Raw genomic sequence first — 16,754 nt, forward strand, 5'->3', positions numbered from 1 at the left:
TGCTTCAAAGTGGACCACCTCTGCAGGGGCATCCCAGCCTCAGAGCCCCCTTAGGCTTGGCTAAGGTCTCTGCAGTGACTGCATCACTGCTCAGCCCCTCCCTCTGCCCCGTCCTGTTTCCACAGGGCCTGATCCTAAGGGCACCTCCCACTAAATTTCCCCCATGCAACTTCCACCTCAATGCCTCCTTCCTGGGACCTCGCCTCTTCCTCCTTGCATGCCCCTGGACTGTGTCCGCAGTGAAGGTGCTGAGATGGCACTGGCTGATGGACAGAGTAGAGGCTCTGAGCCCCGCCCTCTGTCAAAGCCCAGCAGCCAAAGGGGTCCAGCGTGGGCCTCAGGCTCATGACAGTGACTCTGGGCTCTTGAGAGGATGTATGCAGGAGACCGGCCCTTTTATTCCTGGGTGGGAAGGCAACACATACTGAATCAGATCAAAGCCCGGCCCGAGAGCGTGGATGAAACAGAGGCCAAGGAAGGTTACAAAGTTCCCCGAGATCACACAGCTCGGCGGGTAACAGAGCTGGAGCTGCAGGCCGTCCCGGTCTCGTTAGGGACAACTGCCCCCGAGTCACGAGCCTGTGACTCCAAGTCTCTGAAATCTTGATTCTGGCAGAATTATTATAGAAAACAATTTCCTAAAAATGAGAGCAAATCGGGTCTAGCTCCACCTTGGACTTCACGTTTGAAGCCCTACTTCGCCCCTGAGCTGAAGTCCCACCTTCTTTGTTGAAGCCGCCGGTGGTCTTCTCGTGGTCCCCACTTTCCCTTTCACAGTTTCATCGACTTCTCTCCGGAACCCGGGCCCTTTTGGGGTCGTCTCTACCTGCAGCTCTGGGAATTTTCTTTGAAGCTGGGGTGTGACTGTCCCAGGCATCACTGGGAGTGTCGGGCATCCCTGGGCTGCAGGGCGGAGCTGGGATGAGGGCTGTGACGTGGGAGGAATGGAGAGTCGGTGTAATAGAGTCCAGGTTTCTGTCCCCAGCGTTACGACACCAAACCCCGGTTAGAGCTCTGCACGGACCTGCTGAAGCCGGCGGGGTCGTGTGGCTGGAACACATCCCGGGTGGACTCCGCTCCGGACAGACACTGAGTCAGTTTCCTGGAGCCCAGCACCTCCTCCTCTCTCTATCCCGCAGCCTCTCAGAGACGAGGTTACGTCTGCTCGACAGCTTCGGGGATCAACCGTCCTTGGCGGATTCTCCCACGGTTCCAGGGGGCACAGTGTGGAGGGCAGAGGGCCCTTCCTTCCGGCTTGAGAGGATGCCCTGCAGGGGATCACCCCCGGAGGAAGATGCGCAGGAGGTGATGTCTGTCGGGTGATCTTTGGGAGAGACAGGACGTGCCCCACTAGGACTGCCCGTTATGCTTTTTATCTGGTCACTTCTTTGGATTCCCCAAAGTTAAAAAAATGTAGAGTTTAGTACCAGTTTTTTTGTTTGTTTTAATGTTTTGGCCACACAGCGCGGCAAGTGGGATTTAGTTCCCCTACCAGGGAATGAACCCGTGCCCCCTTGCCGTGGAAGTGCGGAGTCTTAACCGCTGGACCGCCAGGGAAGTCCCTATTACCAGTACTTTTAGAAAAAGCCTTCAAATATTTTAGGGGCTATTAAAGGACATTATTAAGAGAAAATTTTCTGGGTCTATAAAAGAGGCTGGAGATGAATTGAGTATAAATAGACGGACCAGAGCTTTTGACCAAATTCAATCAGAGAATAAGTTGGACTAATCTTCAAATAGAATATTGTGTAGGTTTGACTGGAAAAGAGTCATGACTGCAGAAGAGATGGAGGAAAAACAAATTAAGATGAGTTGTTGAAAGCGGTCATGGTCTGTGAAATCCACGAAAACTGGCCCCCCTGTTAGTGAGTTCCTCCCTACAGATCCTGTAAACCAGACCTTCTCCTGAAGAGTCAGGTGTCTCTCTGTGACAGACGCATGTTGAGCGCTAACCAAATCAGGTGTTGGAGGAATCAAGTGCAGAAACAGCCTCACAATCCTGAGGGAACATTCAGGAAAAAGATGCACATGATGATAGGAAATGAATTTGGAATCAAGAGCGTCGTGGGAAACGTGCATAATTCAGTCATAGGAACAGGCTGAAAAAGGCTGTTGAAAACTTGATTCACTCATTGTGCAGGGCCAGATCCAAGTGTAATTGCAGGGGAGAAATTAGCATTCCATTATGGCGCAGCGGTTTTGAAAAACTGTGTCTTGGCCAATTTGTTTCTCTAAATCTGTATAACATTATAGAACTTGAGTCAGGCGATAACATTTTTCTGGCTCTGCCTACGTAGTGCCAAAACCGCTAGATGCAAAGTAGAAGAACTGCCTTCATACAGATGCAGATGTTATTAGCTCCACACCTAATACCTCACCTACAGTTTTTGTTATTATGAATCATAGTTTACAGGCTTTGGGTGAAAAAAAAACCCCAGTGATTTGCCTGTTAAGTAGGATTTTTCAAGGTGGAGTGTAGAGGGTGACAGTCCTGGCTCTGGGTTACCTGTGGGAATTTTAGGATTGGGGTCTTTTAGGAACCACTCTTTAAGCCCCTCAAATTCAGTCGTATACATAAATGCATATAAACTTTGGGCATATGCAATCCTTTTAGGGAAGAGTCCAAGAATTGCAAACTTCTATATTTCAGGAAGAAGAAAGACTTACCAGAGTTATAAAAATAATAAATAAAAAGTATTTTTAAAATAATGATTTTTAAAATTGCATTGAGAGGAATGCTATTATTTGAAGAACTCTCACCCAAGTCTACCCTGGATAAATGAGTCACAGGTGATGCTCTACGTCAAGTGGACTCAGAGGTAGAGGATGAGAGATGAGTACCTCAACACCCATTCTGTTCCCACTGAGTAACAGAACCCTGAACTCCAATTTTTGGCTACGTACATTGTTATCCAAAATAAAAGATTTTGTCTAGAGTTAGCTAAGTCCACGTGACTAATTCTGGCCAATGAAAGTAAGTACCCTCAAAGTTCATTACAGCACTATTTACAATAGCCAGGACATGGAAACAACCTAAATGTCCAACGATAGATGAATGGATAAAGAAGATGTGGTACATATATACAATGGAATATTACACAGCCGTAAAAAGGAACGAAATTGGGTCATTTGTAGAGATGTGGATGGACCTAGAGTCTGTCATACAGAGTGAAGTAAACCAGAAAGAGAAAAACAAATATCATATATTAACGCGTATATGTGGAATCCAGAAAAATGGTACAGATGAACCTATTTGTAGGACAGGAATAGAGATGTAGACATAGAGAACGGACATGTGGACACAGAGGGGAAAGGGGAGGGTGGGACGAATTGGGGGATTAGGTTTGACATAAATACACTACCATGTGTAAAATAGATAGCTAGTGAGAACCTGCTGTATAGCACAGGGAGCTCTGCACGGTGCTCTGTGGTGACCTAGATCGGGGCGGGGGGAGCGGGTTCACAAGAGGGAGGGGATATAGGTATACAAATAGCTGATTCACTTCATTGTACAGCAGAAACTAACACAACACTGTAAAGCAATTTTACTCCAATAAAAAAATAAATAAAAATATTTGCTAAAGGAAAAAACAAAAGAAAGTACAAGTGTTATATGTGGTGCATGGGATGGGTGGTTAAAGGGATCTGCTAAGCTTTGTGGGTCCCTTTTTTGCTCTTTTGTCATTCTTTCCAACCTTCTTTTAGTCTAGGATGCAGGTGAGATGGCTGGAGCTCTAGCAGCCATCCTGGCTCATGTGATGACCCTGAGGATGCAACCTAGTGATAGGATGAGAGCTCAGAAAGACAGATGAAGCTAGAGCTACGTTAGACTGCCTGCTATTCACCTTCCTGAATAAAGAGAGAAAGCGAGAGAGAGAGAGAGAGAGAAACCTTTCTATCACTTGTATTAGGGTTTTACTGTTATAAATCAGATGAACCAAATCTATCTAATGTAACTACTCTTTTTTCTATTAAGTTAGAAAAGCCCTGACGTAATTATAGGTCATTACGATGAAGGCAACTGCTTCGTGGCTCTGGCAGGAAGTTGGATTGAACTTGGATTGAACATGGACGCAGAAACAATCCTGAGATTTCTCGTTTCTTACTAGCTTCAATGCTTCAAAGGTATCCCTGCGACAAATACCTCACCCTCGAACACTGAGCGATTGAATGTTAACTTGGACGATAGCTGGGAATGGCTTCCTAACCCATTCCTTGCTTGTATGTGTCTCTGAAAGCATTCTGGAGTGTACTTGATCTTAGCATAGTTGATTCTACTCTTTGAAATGTTTCCTTGAACTTGGTCTCCTCCCAATTTCCTTCTCGGTCACCTTTGCTCAGGACCTCACCGTCTGCTCAGCTTTGCAAGAGCCTTGGCATCTTCCCACATCTGCCCCACCGTCTACTTCCCACCCCGACCCCTCCCGTGCCCCCAGATCTTTTTCTCAATCAAGGATCAGGTTCAGGGTAGCGAGGTGGGAGCACCGTGGTGTTTGGAATCAGACAGGCCTGGGTGTAAATTCTAGCGGTTCCACTCGCCAGTTGGGTCATCGGGGACAAGTTATTTCACTTTTTGGAGCCTTCAATAAAATAAAAATACAGCGGCCTCTGCCTCGTGGTGGAAGATGTCCTAAGGTCACACAGTTCAGCAACTGGCAGCTCCGGTTTTCCTTAGACATCCCTCCCGTGTGTTCTGCCCCAGGCCTTTGCTCATCACTTTCACCGCACTCAAGGCTTACCTGTGGATCTGCTAAGGGCGGGGGCGGGGGTGGCGGGTGCGTTCTCATTAGCCCTTTTCACGGTGTCCAGGCTGATGTCGTCGCCACTGGTAGGTAACCGGCTTGTGCCTGCCAGGTTCTGAGAACATGCTGTGTCGCCACACCAAGGAGCGCGTGCTGACACTGGCCACCTGGTCCCCACACGTTTCCTGAGGCCGTCCCTGTCAGCTCTAGGGCCCTGGGATTCCTTAAGTCCGCAGTAGAATCGCTGCATCTTTACCTTGGTGGGCAGAAACTACCCCCATAGTTCACCATATAAATCAACACGGCCTTCCCGTTGCAGGGCCTTTAGGCACATGGCTTTACCAGTCCAGGGAGTGCTGCCCAGGACGGTAAAGCTGCAGATCACCACCTTGCTCGTTTCAGGAACCACCCACCCCCCCATATCCACTTACATAAATATTGGCCAATCAACCTCAGTATCCGTTTACCCTCCCCTTCTAACCAGGGTCCTACCCAGTTAGGCTCGTCCACGGAAAGATCTGCCCTAAACGAGTCACAGCCACCTTCCCCTTCCCTTTCAGGAGCAGATGATCTCCTGCTGTGGGAACAATAAACTCAGATTCCCTTCCCACAGATGATCACCCTTGCTTAAAAGAAAAGAGATACACACGATATTTTTTGGTCCTCTAACTCCGGATCGGTTTCCTAAGCTTCTAATTCAGCATCATACGCAGATATGTACTAAAAAAATTATTCCAACTATCACTGTGATCTTTTAAAACAGAATTTGCTTCTGTAGATTGGTAATTGGTTTTAAAAAAGCGAAAATGAGTAGATTTCCCGGTTATGTGACCGTATTTGACATAGTTACAGATTTAATGGTGCGATTAGCCACTTCGGTTTTTTACCTGAACACGTAAAGCTTATGTTCTCAGATGTTTTCATAATTTGTTCTCAGATGGTTTCATAATTTGGCAATTTCTCCCTCAAAAAAGCAAAAAAGGGAGAAAAAAGGCCTTGTGATTTCTAAGCTGCAGAAATTCACTCAGTTTTTCTTCTTGAAAACTCTCAGGCCTCTTATAGAAGGAATGGTCAGATAACCCCGTCCAAGAGGAATAGTGAGAGCCACACGTGGACTTCACATTTTCTAGCAGTTACATTGAAAATAAGTACAACGAAAGGAAAATTAATTTTAAAACTCTATTTTATTCAAGCTACCATATCTAGCCTGGTTTTAGGTTTCCCTGTGGCACCAGCCAGCACTCATGCGGGCCGCTCCTGTTCAGGACACGGGAGGAGGGGCAGGTGGGCGAGGGCGGCAGGAAGGACGGGTGTGGACAAGCGCGTTCTCTGGGGACTAGAAAGGGGCGCCGCGGCCGGCTGGCCTCAGCTGAGCTCACGCGGCTCGGCCACCGGGTGACTCCTTTTCAAAGTGCGTGATGAGTATAGTAATCCAGAGCTCTCGGAACTGTGGTGAGAATTAAATCGAGTGTTCATGGCACTTAGGAAACTCCTGGTGAACATTAAGCACTGAATACACGTTAAAACAGACACGTGTGCGTGCGTGCGCACACACGCACGCACGCACACCTCTTTTCAAATCCTCATGGGTGCTTGGCGGGACCCGTGGGAACCAGTCAAACTCTGGGCTCGTCCAGGCCCAGGAATTAGCTTCCGTTTTTGCCCATGAGGAATTTGCGTGCACTTTTCATTTACTTTTTCTTTTTTTTTTTTTTTTTTTTTTTGCGGTACGCGGGCCTCTCACTGTTTTGGCCTCTCCCATTGCGGAGCACAGGCTCAGCGGAGCACAGGCCCGACACGCAGGCTCAGCGGCCACGGCTCACGGGCCCAGCCGCTCCGCGGCATGCGGGATCTTCCCGGACCGGGGCACGAACCCGTGTCCCCTGCATCGGCAGGCGGACTCTCAACCACTGCGCCACCAGGGAAGCCCTTTTCATTTACTTTTAAAAAACCATATGATACGAGGGATGGCTTGTTTTCTATCCTTTTTCTTCTCTCTTCCTCTCCTCCATCCTTCCCTTCTCCCTCCCCTGCTTCTGCTCATTATTTACGTTTTTGCCGTGGACCCAGGTGATTCTCTGGAGACAAAGGGCATGTGGGGAGAGCAGAAGCATTTGGTTTTCCTCTGTGTTCACAGAAGCGCCCAAGAGGGTTGTTGGCAAGGCTCGGAGTTAAGCTTTCAGATTTGTGATGAGTCTAATCGAGCCACCGATTTATCCACTCACGGAAAGACGGGAGCTGTAGGTTAACTCGTGGCGACGCAGGAACTCCTTGGGTCTGTCCAGTGCTGCACCCACAGACAGCACAAAGCTTGGTTAATGTAACCCTGGCAGTCCCCTGAGGAAGGTGCTGCGTGGTTTGAGGAGGGCTCTGCCTGGGAGGGTGGGATTGGCCCCTGGGGGTTTTCCCCACGTGCAGGTTTGGAAGAGATGCTCCCAGCAGAGCGCATCTCCAAGAGTTAACGGTCATTTCGGGGCGTCTGTTGTCCTGGAAGGGTGTCTCCAGCGAGAGCACGCTGAGTCCTTCCCGATCGGATACGTGTATTGTTGAGAAGCTGCTGAACAAGTACTGAAGATATTTAAACTTTTCCGTCCCGGGCAAGGATTTCCCTGAGTGGCAAAGGCATGTCAGGGAGACACCGGTGGTCCAGGTGTGTCAGAGCCCAGCACAGCCAGTGGTGGGCGTGGAAGCTGCTGGTCCTCTGGGTCTTGGGCCTTATTGTTGGAATTCAAGGACTCTAGTCTTGGGGAGGAATGTTCACAATGATTTCCAGTGGCTAGAAGTTTGATCCTTTAAAAGCATTGTTAGTGTCCTGTCCCCGGAGTGCCATTCTTACTTCAAAACATCTACCACATCTACCCCTTTCCCCCAGTCCCGGATCTCATTCCAAACTGAATTAGGTAATCAGTCGCAGAAGGAAAATGACTGCATTTATATGTGATAAATACATATCTGAGGGGGAAACTCTGACACAGCAGCTGTTTCTTAAGAGCAGGAAATTTACATTCTCCTTATGTTTTTGCATATTTAGTAACTGGTAAAGGTCGGTACAAAGTGTCCTTCTACTTGTCGGAGGCCAATGCAACGCTGTCAGGCATACACAAAGCAGCTTATGACCGAACACGATAATCATGTTGTTTCGCCTTAAAAACAACAACAAAAAATGAGTTCTTTCTATTTTCCTTATTTTGGGGGCAGCAATGACCCGTATCAAGGTTTTCAATCCCAGTTCGTCAAATCGATGATTAGGGTGTCACATTTGCATGATGTGCCGGTACAAGAAAAACACATGGTAACAATGTGGCTAAAATGTGAAAGTGATGCTTCTTTGAACAACTTTATCCGGACTGGTGATTGAACTGGCCCCTCCTGCCCGCGGGCTGTAATCTGAGGCAGGTTGGGATGTTGGCCGGGGAGTTGGGGGTTGGCTAGACGGTGCTGGTGGCCTGCAGAAGGGGCAGGAGCTTCTCGGGGGGTCAGAACCGGGTTGACCCTGGACTTATCTCTGGGGTGTCAGGCAAATTCTTCACTCTCCAGGTCTCACGATGCTGGTGGGAACACTCCGTTGTGTTGTGTCTGGGAAGCTAAGAGATTCAGGAGCTCAGGACACCAGGAGGTCACATCAAGATTTAGGGATATTCCATGTGTCTGGGCCCAACAAAAATCTTTGTTTGTTTGTTTGTTTTTTTAATTCAATATTGGAAACTGCATAGCAGTATTTACTATAGCTGGCCCTAAAATTCCATTCTTAGTTTTAGACCTAATAGAAATGAGTGAGGATCAACAGATATCTTTTTTTAAAAATTTTTATTGGAGTATATTTGCTTTACAATGTTGTGTTAGTTTCTACTGCACAGCAAAGTGAATTAGCTATATGTATACATATATCCCCTCTTTTTTGGATTTCCTTCCCATAACAGATATCTTAACCTTGACTAATTCTTGTTTTCTTTCTTGCAGGTGAGACGGCCTCTAACAGGTGAGTAGACAGGTCCCCATGGGTTAGATCTTAAAACCAGTGGAAAGTGTTCAATCTGGCTGTGCCTTTTCCCAGTTTTCTGGTGTTGGGCAGCTTACTAACTTTTCTGAGCAGCAGTTTCTCCATCAGTATCACTGATATGATATTTACTACATAAACGTGTTTGAGGATTTCAGGAGCTGAAGCATCCAGGCATCGTTGATGGGGTCTGACAGTGCAGACAGTGATTAGCCAATTAAATCTGCTTGCTTTGTAATTAGCTGCTAAATAAAGAGAGGAAATAGCAGGGTACTATTCCCAGACCACAATACGATGGATGTAATGTGTGGAAAGAGATGTAGAAAACATGAGTTTTAAGAAGATTAGTAAAATATTTATGCACCATGGCAAGTTAAGTTTTAAAACTTTTTCTAGGGAGGCAAATCAAGGAATCATTTACCCTCTTCTTTTCACTCAAAACGTGGTTCCAGTAGAAGCGTCTAAGGCTCTACTTCTGTGTCTAAGGCTCTAGGGCCTTTCATGGGCTGGTGACAAGGGTTTCCATACAGCAGCCCGCAACTGATCACAGCAAAACCCATTATCAATTTTTATTTCCTACCAAGTGTCAGAGGTACAGCACTGAGCACAATTTTGTTGCCTTCAGGTAGGAAATGGTAATTGTTTGAACTGATGGAATAAATTGTCTCTAATGGAAACCGGATCTTGGCATTCTTTGGTTTTAGATCTTTCTTTGGTATTTTGGGCTCTGCGTGTGGAAATTACAGTTCTTTACCTTGGATGTTTATAATATGACTCCCTTTCCTACCTACCTGGGCTTTTCGCCTCACTTCTCACTAACTTTTGGACATTTTAATGACCTGCTCCGTGGATGACTGTCTCACCGTCATCTTCTGTAGGTGCTGTTCGCGCTGTGCAATGCCTTTCTCCCGACTTGCCAGCTCATCTGTAACCAGCCCTTTTCCCAGGAAGTCAGAGGCAGGTGGTACCCTGCACAGTGTTTCCGCGGGAGCCTGTGTACCCATCACTCATTTCCCCTCCCCCACCAGGCTGAACCCACATCCGGGTGGGCCTGGCACACATGCCTTCTGATAAAACATCTGTCGTGTGAACATAGGACTCTTACTGTTCTCTTCTTAATTCCGTAGGACCAGTTCTCCTCTTCTGCCACGTTGAGTGACAGGGATGCAGACACTGCTCGCTGATGTGAAATCCCAGGCGGGGCGAGATGCGCATTCTCTGCAAGGAGGGGCGCTAAGAACCGCTGAGCAGACTTGCGACCTGTGACCCATTCACAGGATGGATCATAGGCACATCTTACACACATAAACTTGGTGATTAAAAGCAAGCTATATATACTGTGCACCAACCCCTGTGACTCAGAGGTCTACCCAGGTACCCTGGCTTTCCTCTGGGGACCCAGACTCCCCTTCAGTCAAGTTTGCTTTATCACAATGATGACATGAATTTTTTTTCCTCTTTTTTAACCACGTTGAGTATAAATGGCAACCAGGCCTAGAGATGTGTAAAACTGAGCAGAAACGGGAAAATTAAATTAAGCTGTTTGACATGAAATGGGAAAAACATGCAAGCCAAACAGGTGCTGTCAAGAATTGATTATTTTCCGGGGCTTCCCCGGTGGCGCAGGGGGTAAGACGCCTGATACAGGGGGCCCAGGTTCCATCCCTGGTCAGGGAACTAGATCCCACATGCAAGCCGCAACTAAGAGTTCGCATGCCGCAACTAAGGAGCTGGCGAGCCACAACTAAGGAGCCCGCCTTCCGCAACTAAGACCCGCAACAACCAAATAAATAAATAAATATTTAAAAAACCACAATAGATTATTTTCCTTGAATCTGTGTTCAACGGGCTTACAGGAATGCACGGATATCCTCAGCCCCCAAAGTGATGTCAGCATCAGGAGGGTGGGGCCTCTATCTTACTGCTCACTAGATGCAGGTGAATTTCCTGCTGGCGCAAGCAAAGGTTTCCTGATCTCAGAGGCATCTGCTGGTTTGCACGTGTATTTACCGAACCCCAGGCTGGGGCAGCTACCAACTGGCAAAAGTCCTGTCCACTTGGGGTGAAAAAATAAGCCAAGCAGACTAGCAGACCCCAGGGCATCAGAGCGACTCACAGGCTCAGCTGTGCCCTCCCCACGCTGAGCTCCTTGGTGGGAGGGCACAGTGCTTCCCATGGGATGGCCACAAGCGTCTCTAGTAGCTCAAGAAAGACCACAGCAAAACTCTTATCAATTTTTATTTCCTACCATACACCAAATGTACAGCACTGAACACAGCTGGTTGCTTTGATGTAAGAAATATTAATTGTTTGAAGAAACAGTGTACAAACTACTTCAAATTAAAAAAACGCGTACATCATTGCCTTTCTGTTGTTTACAAAAGACCCAATTTACAGTATCGATCATTAACATAGTGGAAAGGAAAAAAAATTCAGTGCACATTACAAAACAGATCAAGTACAAAGGAGGCAAATAAATACAAACATCCTTCACAGAAACGTCCTGTTCAAACTACGCAAACACAAATCGACGAACTTGAAGTCACAGTAAATTATAATAATAAATACATAGGTCGGTAAGAGGTTTCTTTTAAATTAAATAAAATATATAACAAACTTGTTAAAATATTTAGCAAATTAAACTTTTGTCTTTGTAATAAGTGAACTCATCTGTGTGCATCTATCAAGGACTGTACAGCAAAATGTTTGCAAGTACATAACTTTAATAGAAAATTTTGTTTGGTGTCCCATTTATAATAGACAGCACACATGGTAGCTCTTTTTTTTTTAAAGTTGATTTTTAAATACCCACCGTTCCTACCTAAGAACAGACATCTCATTTTCACTAGACTAAGAGTCAGGGTTCAAATGAACCCCAAACCAAAGATAAGCCCCACTTAATAGAGAACAATGACCAGCGTCATGGGGTGAAATCACCGTGGACGGTGCTGTAGTTTGTGCAGTAACAGTAATAACAGTGGAAAACATCAAGCCTGTGAGCGCCATCGCATTCAGTCTACACACCCAGGAGGCTAAGAAAAATAAACACTTCATTACAGCACAGAAATCAAGCCCATTTACACAGAGGCACGTTGCACACCCGGGGTGTGTGCACAGCAAAAAGGCAGTTTAGCTGGTTGTCTATACCTTTTTCTTAAAAAAAATAAATATAAAAAAACTTTTGAAACAATGCTTAACTACTTTACAGTCCCTGAAATAGACATTGCCTTCACTATAGCAACTACTAAACTCTGATCCACCCAGAAATGCGAGATTGTGGGCTCAATTTCGTGTCTGTCTGTGGGTTGCGAGTGCGTGTGCTTTGTAGCACTTGTTGTTCTGCAGAAAGACTTCTGTCAAACTGAAAGCTGTCTGGCTGCCTAAGGAGGCTGAGACAATGTCGCCAGCGTTTCAGGCAACGACTCAGATCTGGGTACCATTTTTGCATGTGTGATTATACTTTCCATTTCTTCCCAGTCAACCCAGTAAGATAAATGTTATTTCAGGGGATATGGTATCTACACAGTTTTCCATTTGGATGCGTTTACATTTGCTAAGTACAAATCTACATCAATATCGTCCCTTGTATATTGTGACAACGTGTGGCAGGAAAGCCTGGCTGGTCACATCAAGCCTTACTTCTCATCTCAGGGTCAGAGCTGCCCACTGTCTGGTGTGACTTGAAAAACAAATGGACAAACCTGCATCACTAAAAAAGCTTGTTTCTTTAAACCATTTCAAATAAATACTTCATATGAATTGAAACCGTACAGCCAAGTCGAATACTTTGCTGATTGCTATGTTTAATTATTGCTAACAGATTTGGAACAGGCTGTTTTCCAGTCTACTGTGCTTCTGTGAGGGCGCACATCCCACGAGTGGGCGCCTTTTATCTTGCTGTCCCTCCTGCGCACCTTACCTAAGCCTGTCTATAAACACAAAGCCCGTGAAGGTGGGACGGGGGTTGGGGTAGAAGTGTGCAATAAAAGTCAAGCCGGACCACAGTGCAGTCCGTAGACAAGGATTTCCTTCATTCTTATCTGTCTTCTCCTTTAAACCCAGCAAGGTATGTGATTTGAGAAGAGCATTTCTATTTAAAGTCTATTGGAAAATAAATTAATAAACACACTTGTAAAAATATGGCAGACTTCAAAATGCAATTAAAAGATAAAAAAACTCTTTGATTAGAAATAAATAAAATATAAAAATGTCACGTTTATTTTACATATACTGTACAAAAAGAACCCAAAAGAGTGCAATGAAGAAATAAAAGGAAAGCATATGAAAATAAATAAGATCTAATATTTGACTGCATTGCTTTTCATCCAAAGAGTCTATCATAGTTTTTCTTTCCTTTTCACGTTAGCTGGGGGGGGGGGGAAAATTAGTGCAATGTTGCAATTGTAGATGCAGTACGGCGCCTGCCTGCCTTAGCGGCCGGGGGCCCTCCAGATCCGTACACGCGGCTGCCGGTGGAGAGTCCGCGGCCCGTGGCGCTGTGCTCCTACACGTGGATGCCCTTCACCGCCTGCTTGATGCTCTCCAGCAGAGCCTTGCATTCTGGGGAATAGTCCCGCTCCAGATTGCTGTACATGTCTGTGAGCGTGTTGACGTACGCTTCAAAATTCTGCTCACTGATGGGCCCCTGAAGGAGGACAAAACACATGGCATCAGTCACGTGACCCAGGCTGCTGGGAAAAGGGGAGCCAGTCCACGGGGGGTACCGTGACTCTGGCATCAGGGAGGGACGCGGGAAGGCAGGCGGCTGCGCGCTCTTCACTCGGTTAATGGGGTGAGCGCGACTGCCCGTGTTTTGGGGTCAGTTTGGAGCCACACCAGGTGGAGGTCTCGCTGCTGGGCTGGGCCCTTCCCAGCTGCACCCTCCTCCCGAGAGGGGCTCTCGGCCTCCCTCACGTGCACGTGCTCAGCATGGAGACCTCGTCTGCAGAAGGCGGGTGTGGGCCCAGCAGGAGGAGGGCTTTGCTCGTCCAGAAGCTTCCTCTGACAGCCCTGGGCCGGGGTTTCAGGGCTGTGAGGCTGGACAAGGTGTCACCAGCTGTCTGGTGGGAATTGTCCTCCTTCATCGTCAGACTCCTTTGTCCATCTCCGCCTTGAGGGTCCGAGCCAGGCTTTCCCCCTCTCTCTGTCTTTCCAGGTGGAATACGGGATTCACAGAGTCCGGTCTGTTCACCCCCTGCTCTTTGCTTGTGCGTGGGCACCTCCTGTCCCTAACGCGGTGGCTCAAACAGAGCAGCCCCTCGCAGCGTGGAAACTGCACGAGTGGAAGGAACGAGTGGCTGGGGAACTGCCGCTCCGCCACTTCTTGGGCCTGCATTTCCCAGCTTTTTGGAAACGTGCCTTACTTACTGCACAAGAGGCGTGGAAGAAGGGACTTGTACAAGGTCTCAGTGCAAAGGAATAAAGGGTATTACTGTGATTGCTGCTGCTGAAGAGCTCGGCTTTCTCAACGTGGAGCTGATTTCACTGTGCCCAGCCGAGCACTGACTCCACCAGGTGCCTGACGCGGCTCTCCGTTCCCTTGTCATTTCTGCCTTCGCCGTGTCATGAGTTTCCAGCTGGACGAGGACCCGGATGGCAGAGTGATAAAGGCCACCTCGCTTGTGCAGGCTTTGGAACCTCCATCAAGTTACGTAAGGCTCAGAGCCTCCAATCCCTCCCCCACAAGATGGGAGACCAGTGCTCGAAATAAATTGTGAACATTTAGTGGGACCCGCCCCCACATCACCGCGAGAGTGCCTTGTATGTAACTATGCAAAGTACAACTTATCTTGCACGGTAACTGTGACTTTTATGGTGCCACTGAAGAAAAAACTATTACAGAATACAAATTTGAAGTATGACAGAAATGTTAAGAAATAATATAACAAAACAAGAAATAATATAACAATAATATTCAATAATTACCTTAATACCGGCCATAAAGTAATCATTTATTTTCCTTTGGGTTCTTTTTTATTACATTATTGATTTTTTAAAAAAAATATTGTTTTCTTTTCTTATTGTCAGGAGACATATTTGGAATTGGTGAAGATGAGGGTTCCATGCTGGGAAGTTGGACAAATTGCGAGATTTCTTGCTTTCAGGAAAACCAATCCTATTTCTTTATTAAATTGCTGCTTTTTCAAACCCTCTGTAAATAAAACTTGCAGCTTTAGAAACCTTGTTCTAAACATGCCTGTACTGAGGAAATGGAAAGCATTCAACAATGCAGCCCTCTTCCAAATGTTTATTATATTTATGAAAATGTAAAGGAAATCAATCTTCTATGAATTTTAAATCGTTGCAATGTCTCAAGCATATGGTTAGGTTTTGGAAATAGGATTCCTTGCTCACTCTTGTGCTTTTTATTCTATATGAGGAGTACTTATATATATGAAGAACATACTTAGGTAAAGACGCAGACGTAGAGAATGGACTTGAGGACACGGGGAGGGGGAAGGGTAAGCTGGGACGAAGTGAGAGAGTGGCATGGGCATATATACACGACCAAACGTAAAATAGCTAGCTAGTGGGAAGCAGCTGCACAGCACAGGGAGATCAGCTCGGTACTTTGTGACCACCTAGAGTGGTGGGATAGGGAGGGTGGGAGGGAGACGCAAGAGGGAGGGGATATGGGGATGTATGTATACGTATAATTGATTCACTTTGTTATACAGCAGAAACTAACACACCATTGTAAAGCAATTATACTCCAATAAAGATGTTAAAAAAAAAAAAGAAAGCATGGGTCTCAGATTGTGTAAGCCACGTTAGCAAGCTTCCCATCTGGAAACAAATTTTGAGAGCGGGAACTTTGGCCTCCAATTTTCATTTTACATGATAAACCTAGTTTCAGATAAACCCTCATCATCTGTGAAAGGCTCCTGCGGTATCAGAAGCCCTTGGTCGTGACATAGGCTCAACGTAAACATCCATCACGTTCCCAGGGATGAAGCGTGGGTGGCCCGGCCCCTCGGAGCCGACTTTCCGCCCCAGCCCTGGGTGACGGCTCGCCAGCAAGGGGAGCCCTGGGACGGAGCCGCGCGGCCTCAGACTCACCATCTGCGGGAGTTGGATGTCAGCGAGGCTGGAGATGAGGGCTTGACTCAGGCCCGCCAGGTCCTTCAGCAGACTCTCGTTGCTCTGTTCTATCAGTTTGTTTTCCTCCTCTATCGTCTTTAAGTTGCTCTCCATAGACGTGATCTGAAATGGAAAGAACTTGGGAACGTGGGAAGCGGGGTTTGGAAGGGCGGGGCTTTAGCGGGGTCCGGCGCTGATCAGGCCTATGGCCACCTGTCCTCAGAAAGCGGCAGCCCTGCCCGCCCCCGCCCCCCCACCTTCGCTCTGAGGGCCGGAATCACAGCCCCAAGTGCGGCTCTTCAGCCCAGATTCTCCCACGCCTGCAGTTCCACACCTCCACGTGGCTGTAAGGCGGACTGCAAGGGCAAACCTTCACTATTTCCCCAAACCCGCTCCCTACACAGCCCCCTCCTTCCCAGCTGATGGCAACTTGCTCGCTGCCCAGGCCTGGGAGGCGTCCCTGACAGCGCTTTGTCCCGCACTTCATGTCCACTGGGCTCCCCCGTCAGAGGGCCCAGGACGGAGATGGTGCCCACCTGCACTGCTGCTCCCCAGGGGCAGCCGCCGTGGTGACTGTGACCCCTTCTCAGGGGCGGCCCTGCACCCAGCTGGGCACCACCCAATCTCTTGCTGACCTGTCTTCACCCCACCTACCCACGCGGGTCTCTTCAAATGTCAGGCAGATCGTAGATCAAATATGATCGTGTTAACCCTTGGCTCTAAACCCCGTAATGGTTCTGCGTTCATTCAGAATAAAAACCAACGTCTTAAAAAGGGCCTGGGAAGCCCTGTGTGTCCCCGGGGCCTCACCTCCTACAACCCCCAGGTCACTGACCTGTAGCCACACTCACTCTGCTATTTCTCAAAACGCTGGGCCTTCTCAAGGGTTAGGGGCTTGGCACTGGCTGTTCTACTGTTGGAAACACTCCTCCCCC

The 16,754-nt window shown here is 47.3% G+C and overlaps 1 protein-coding gene across 1 annotated transcript in view; it reads right to left on the bottom strand.

Moving 5' to 3' along the window:
• Positions 1-13,243: 13,243 nt before the first annotated feature.
• ST18 (ST18 C2H2C-type zinc finger transcription factor) overlaps positions 13,244-16,754 on the bottom strand; it is a 97,345-nt gene continuing 93,834 nt past the window's right edge. Inside the window, exons 22-23 of the mRNA XM_060035136.1 lie at positions 15,799-15,942; positions 13,244-13,384 (exon numbers count right to left, since the gene is read on the bottom strand). Of these exons, the coding sequence (XP_059891119.1) occupies positions 13,244-13,384; positions 15,799-15,942 (285 nt within the window). The remainder of the gene's footprint in view (positions 13,385-15,798; positions 15,943-16,754) is intronic.

This window comes from Delphinus delphis, chromosome 17, assembly GCF_949987515.2.
Source record: "Delphinus delphis chromosome 17, mDelDel1.2, whole genome shotgun sequence".
Classification (NCBI taxonomy): Eukaryota; Metazoa; Chordata; class Mammalia; order Artiodactyla; family Delphinidae; genus Delphinus; species Delphinus delphis.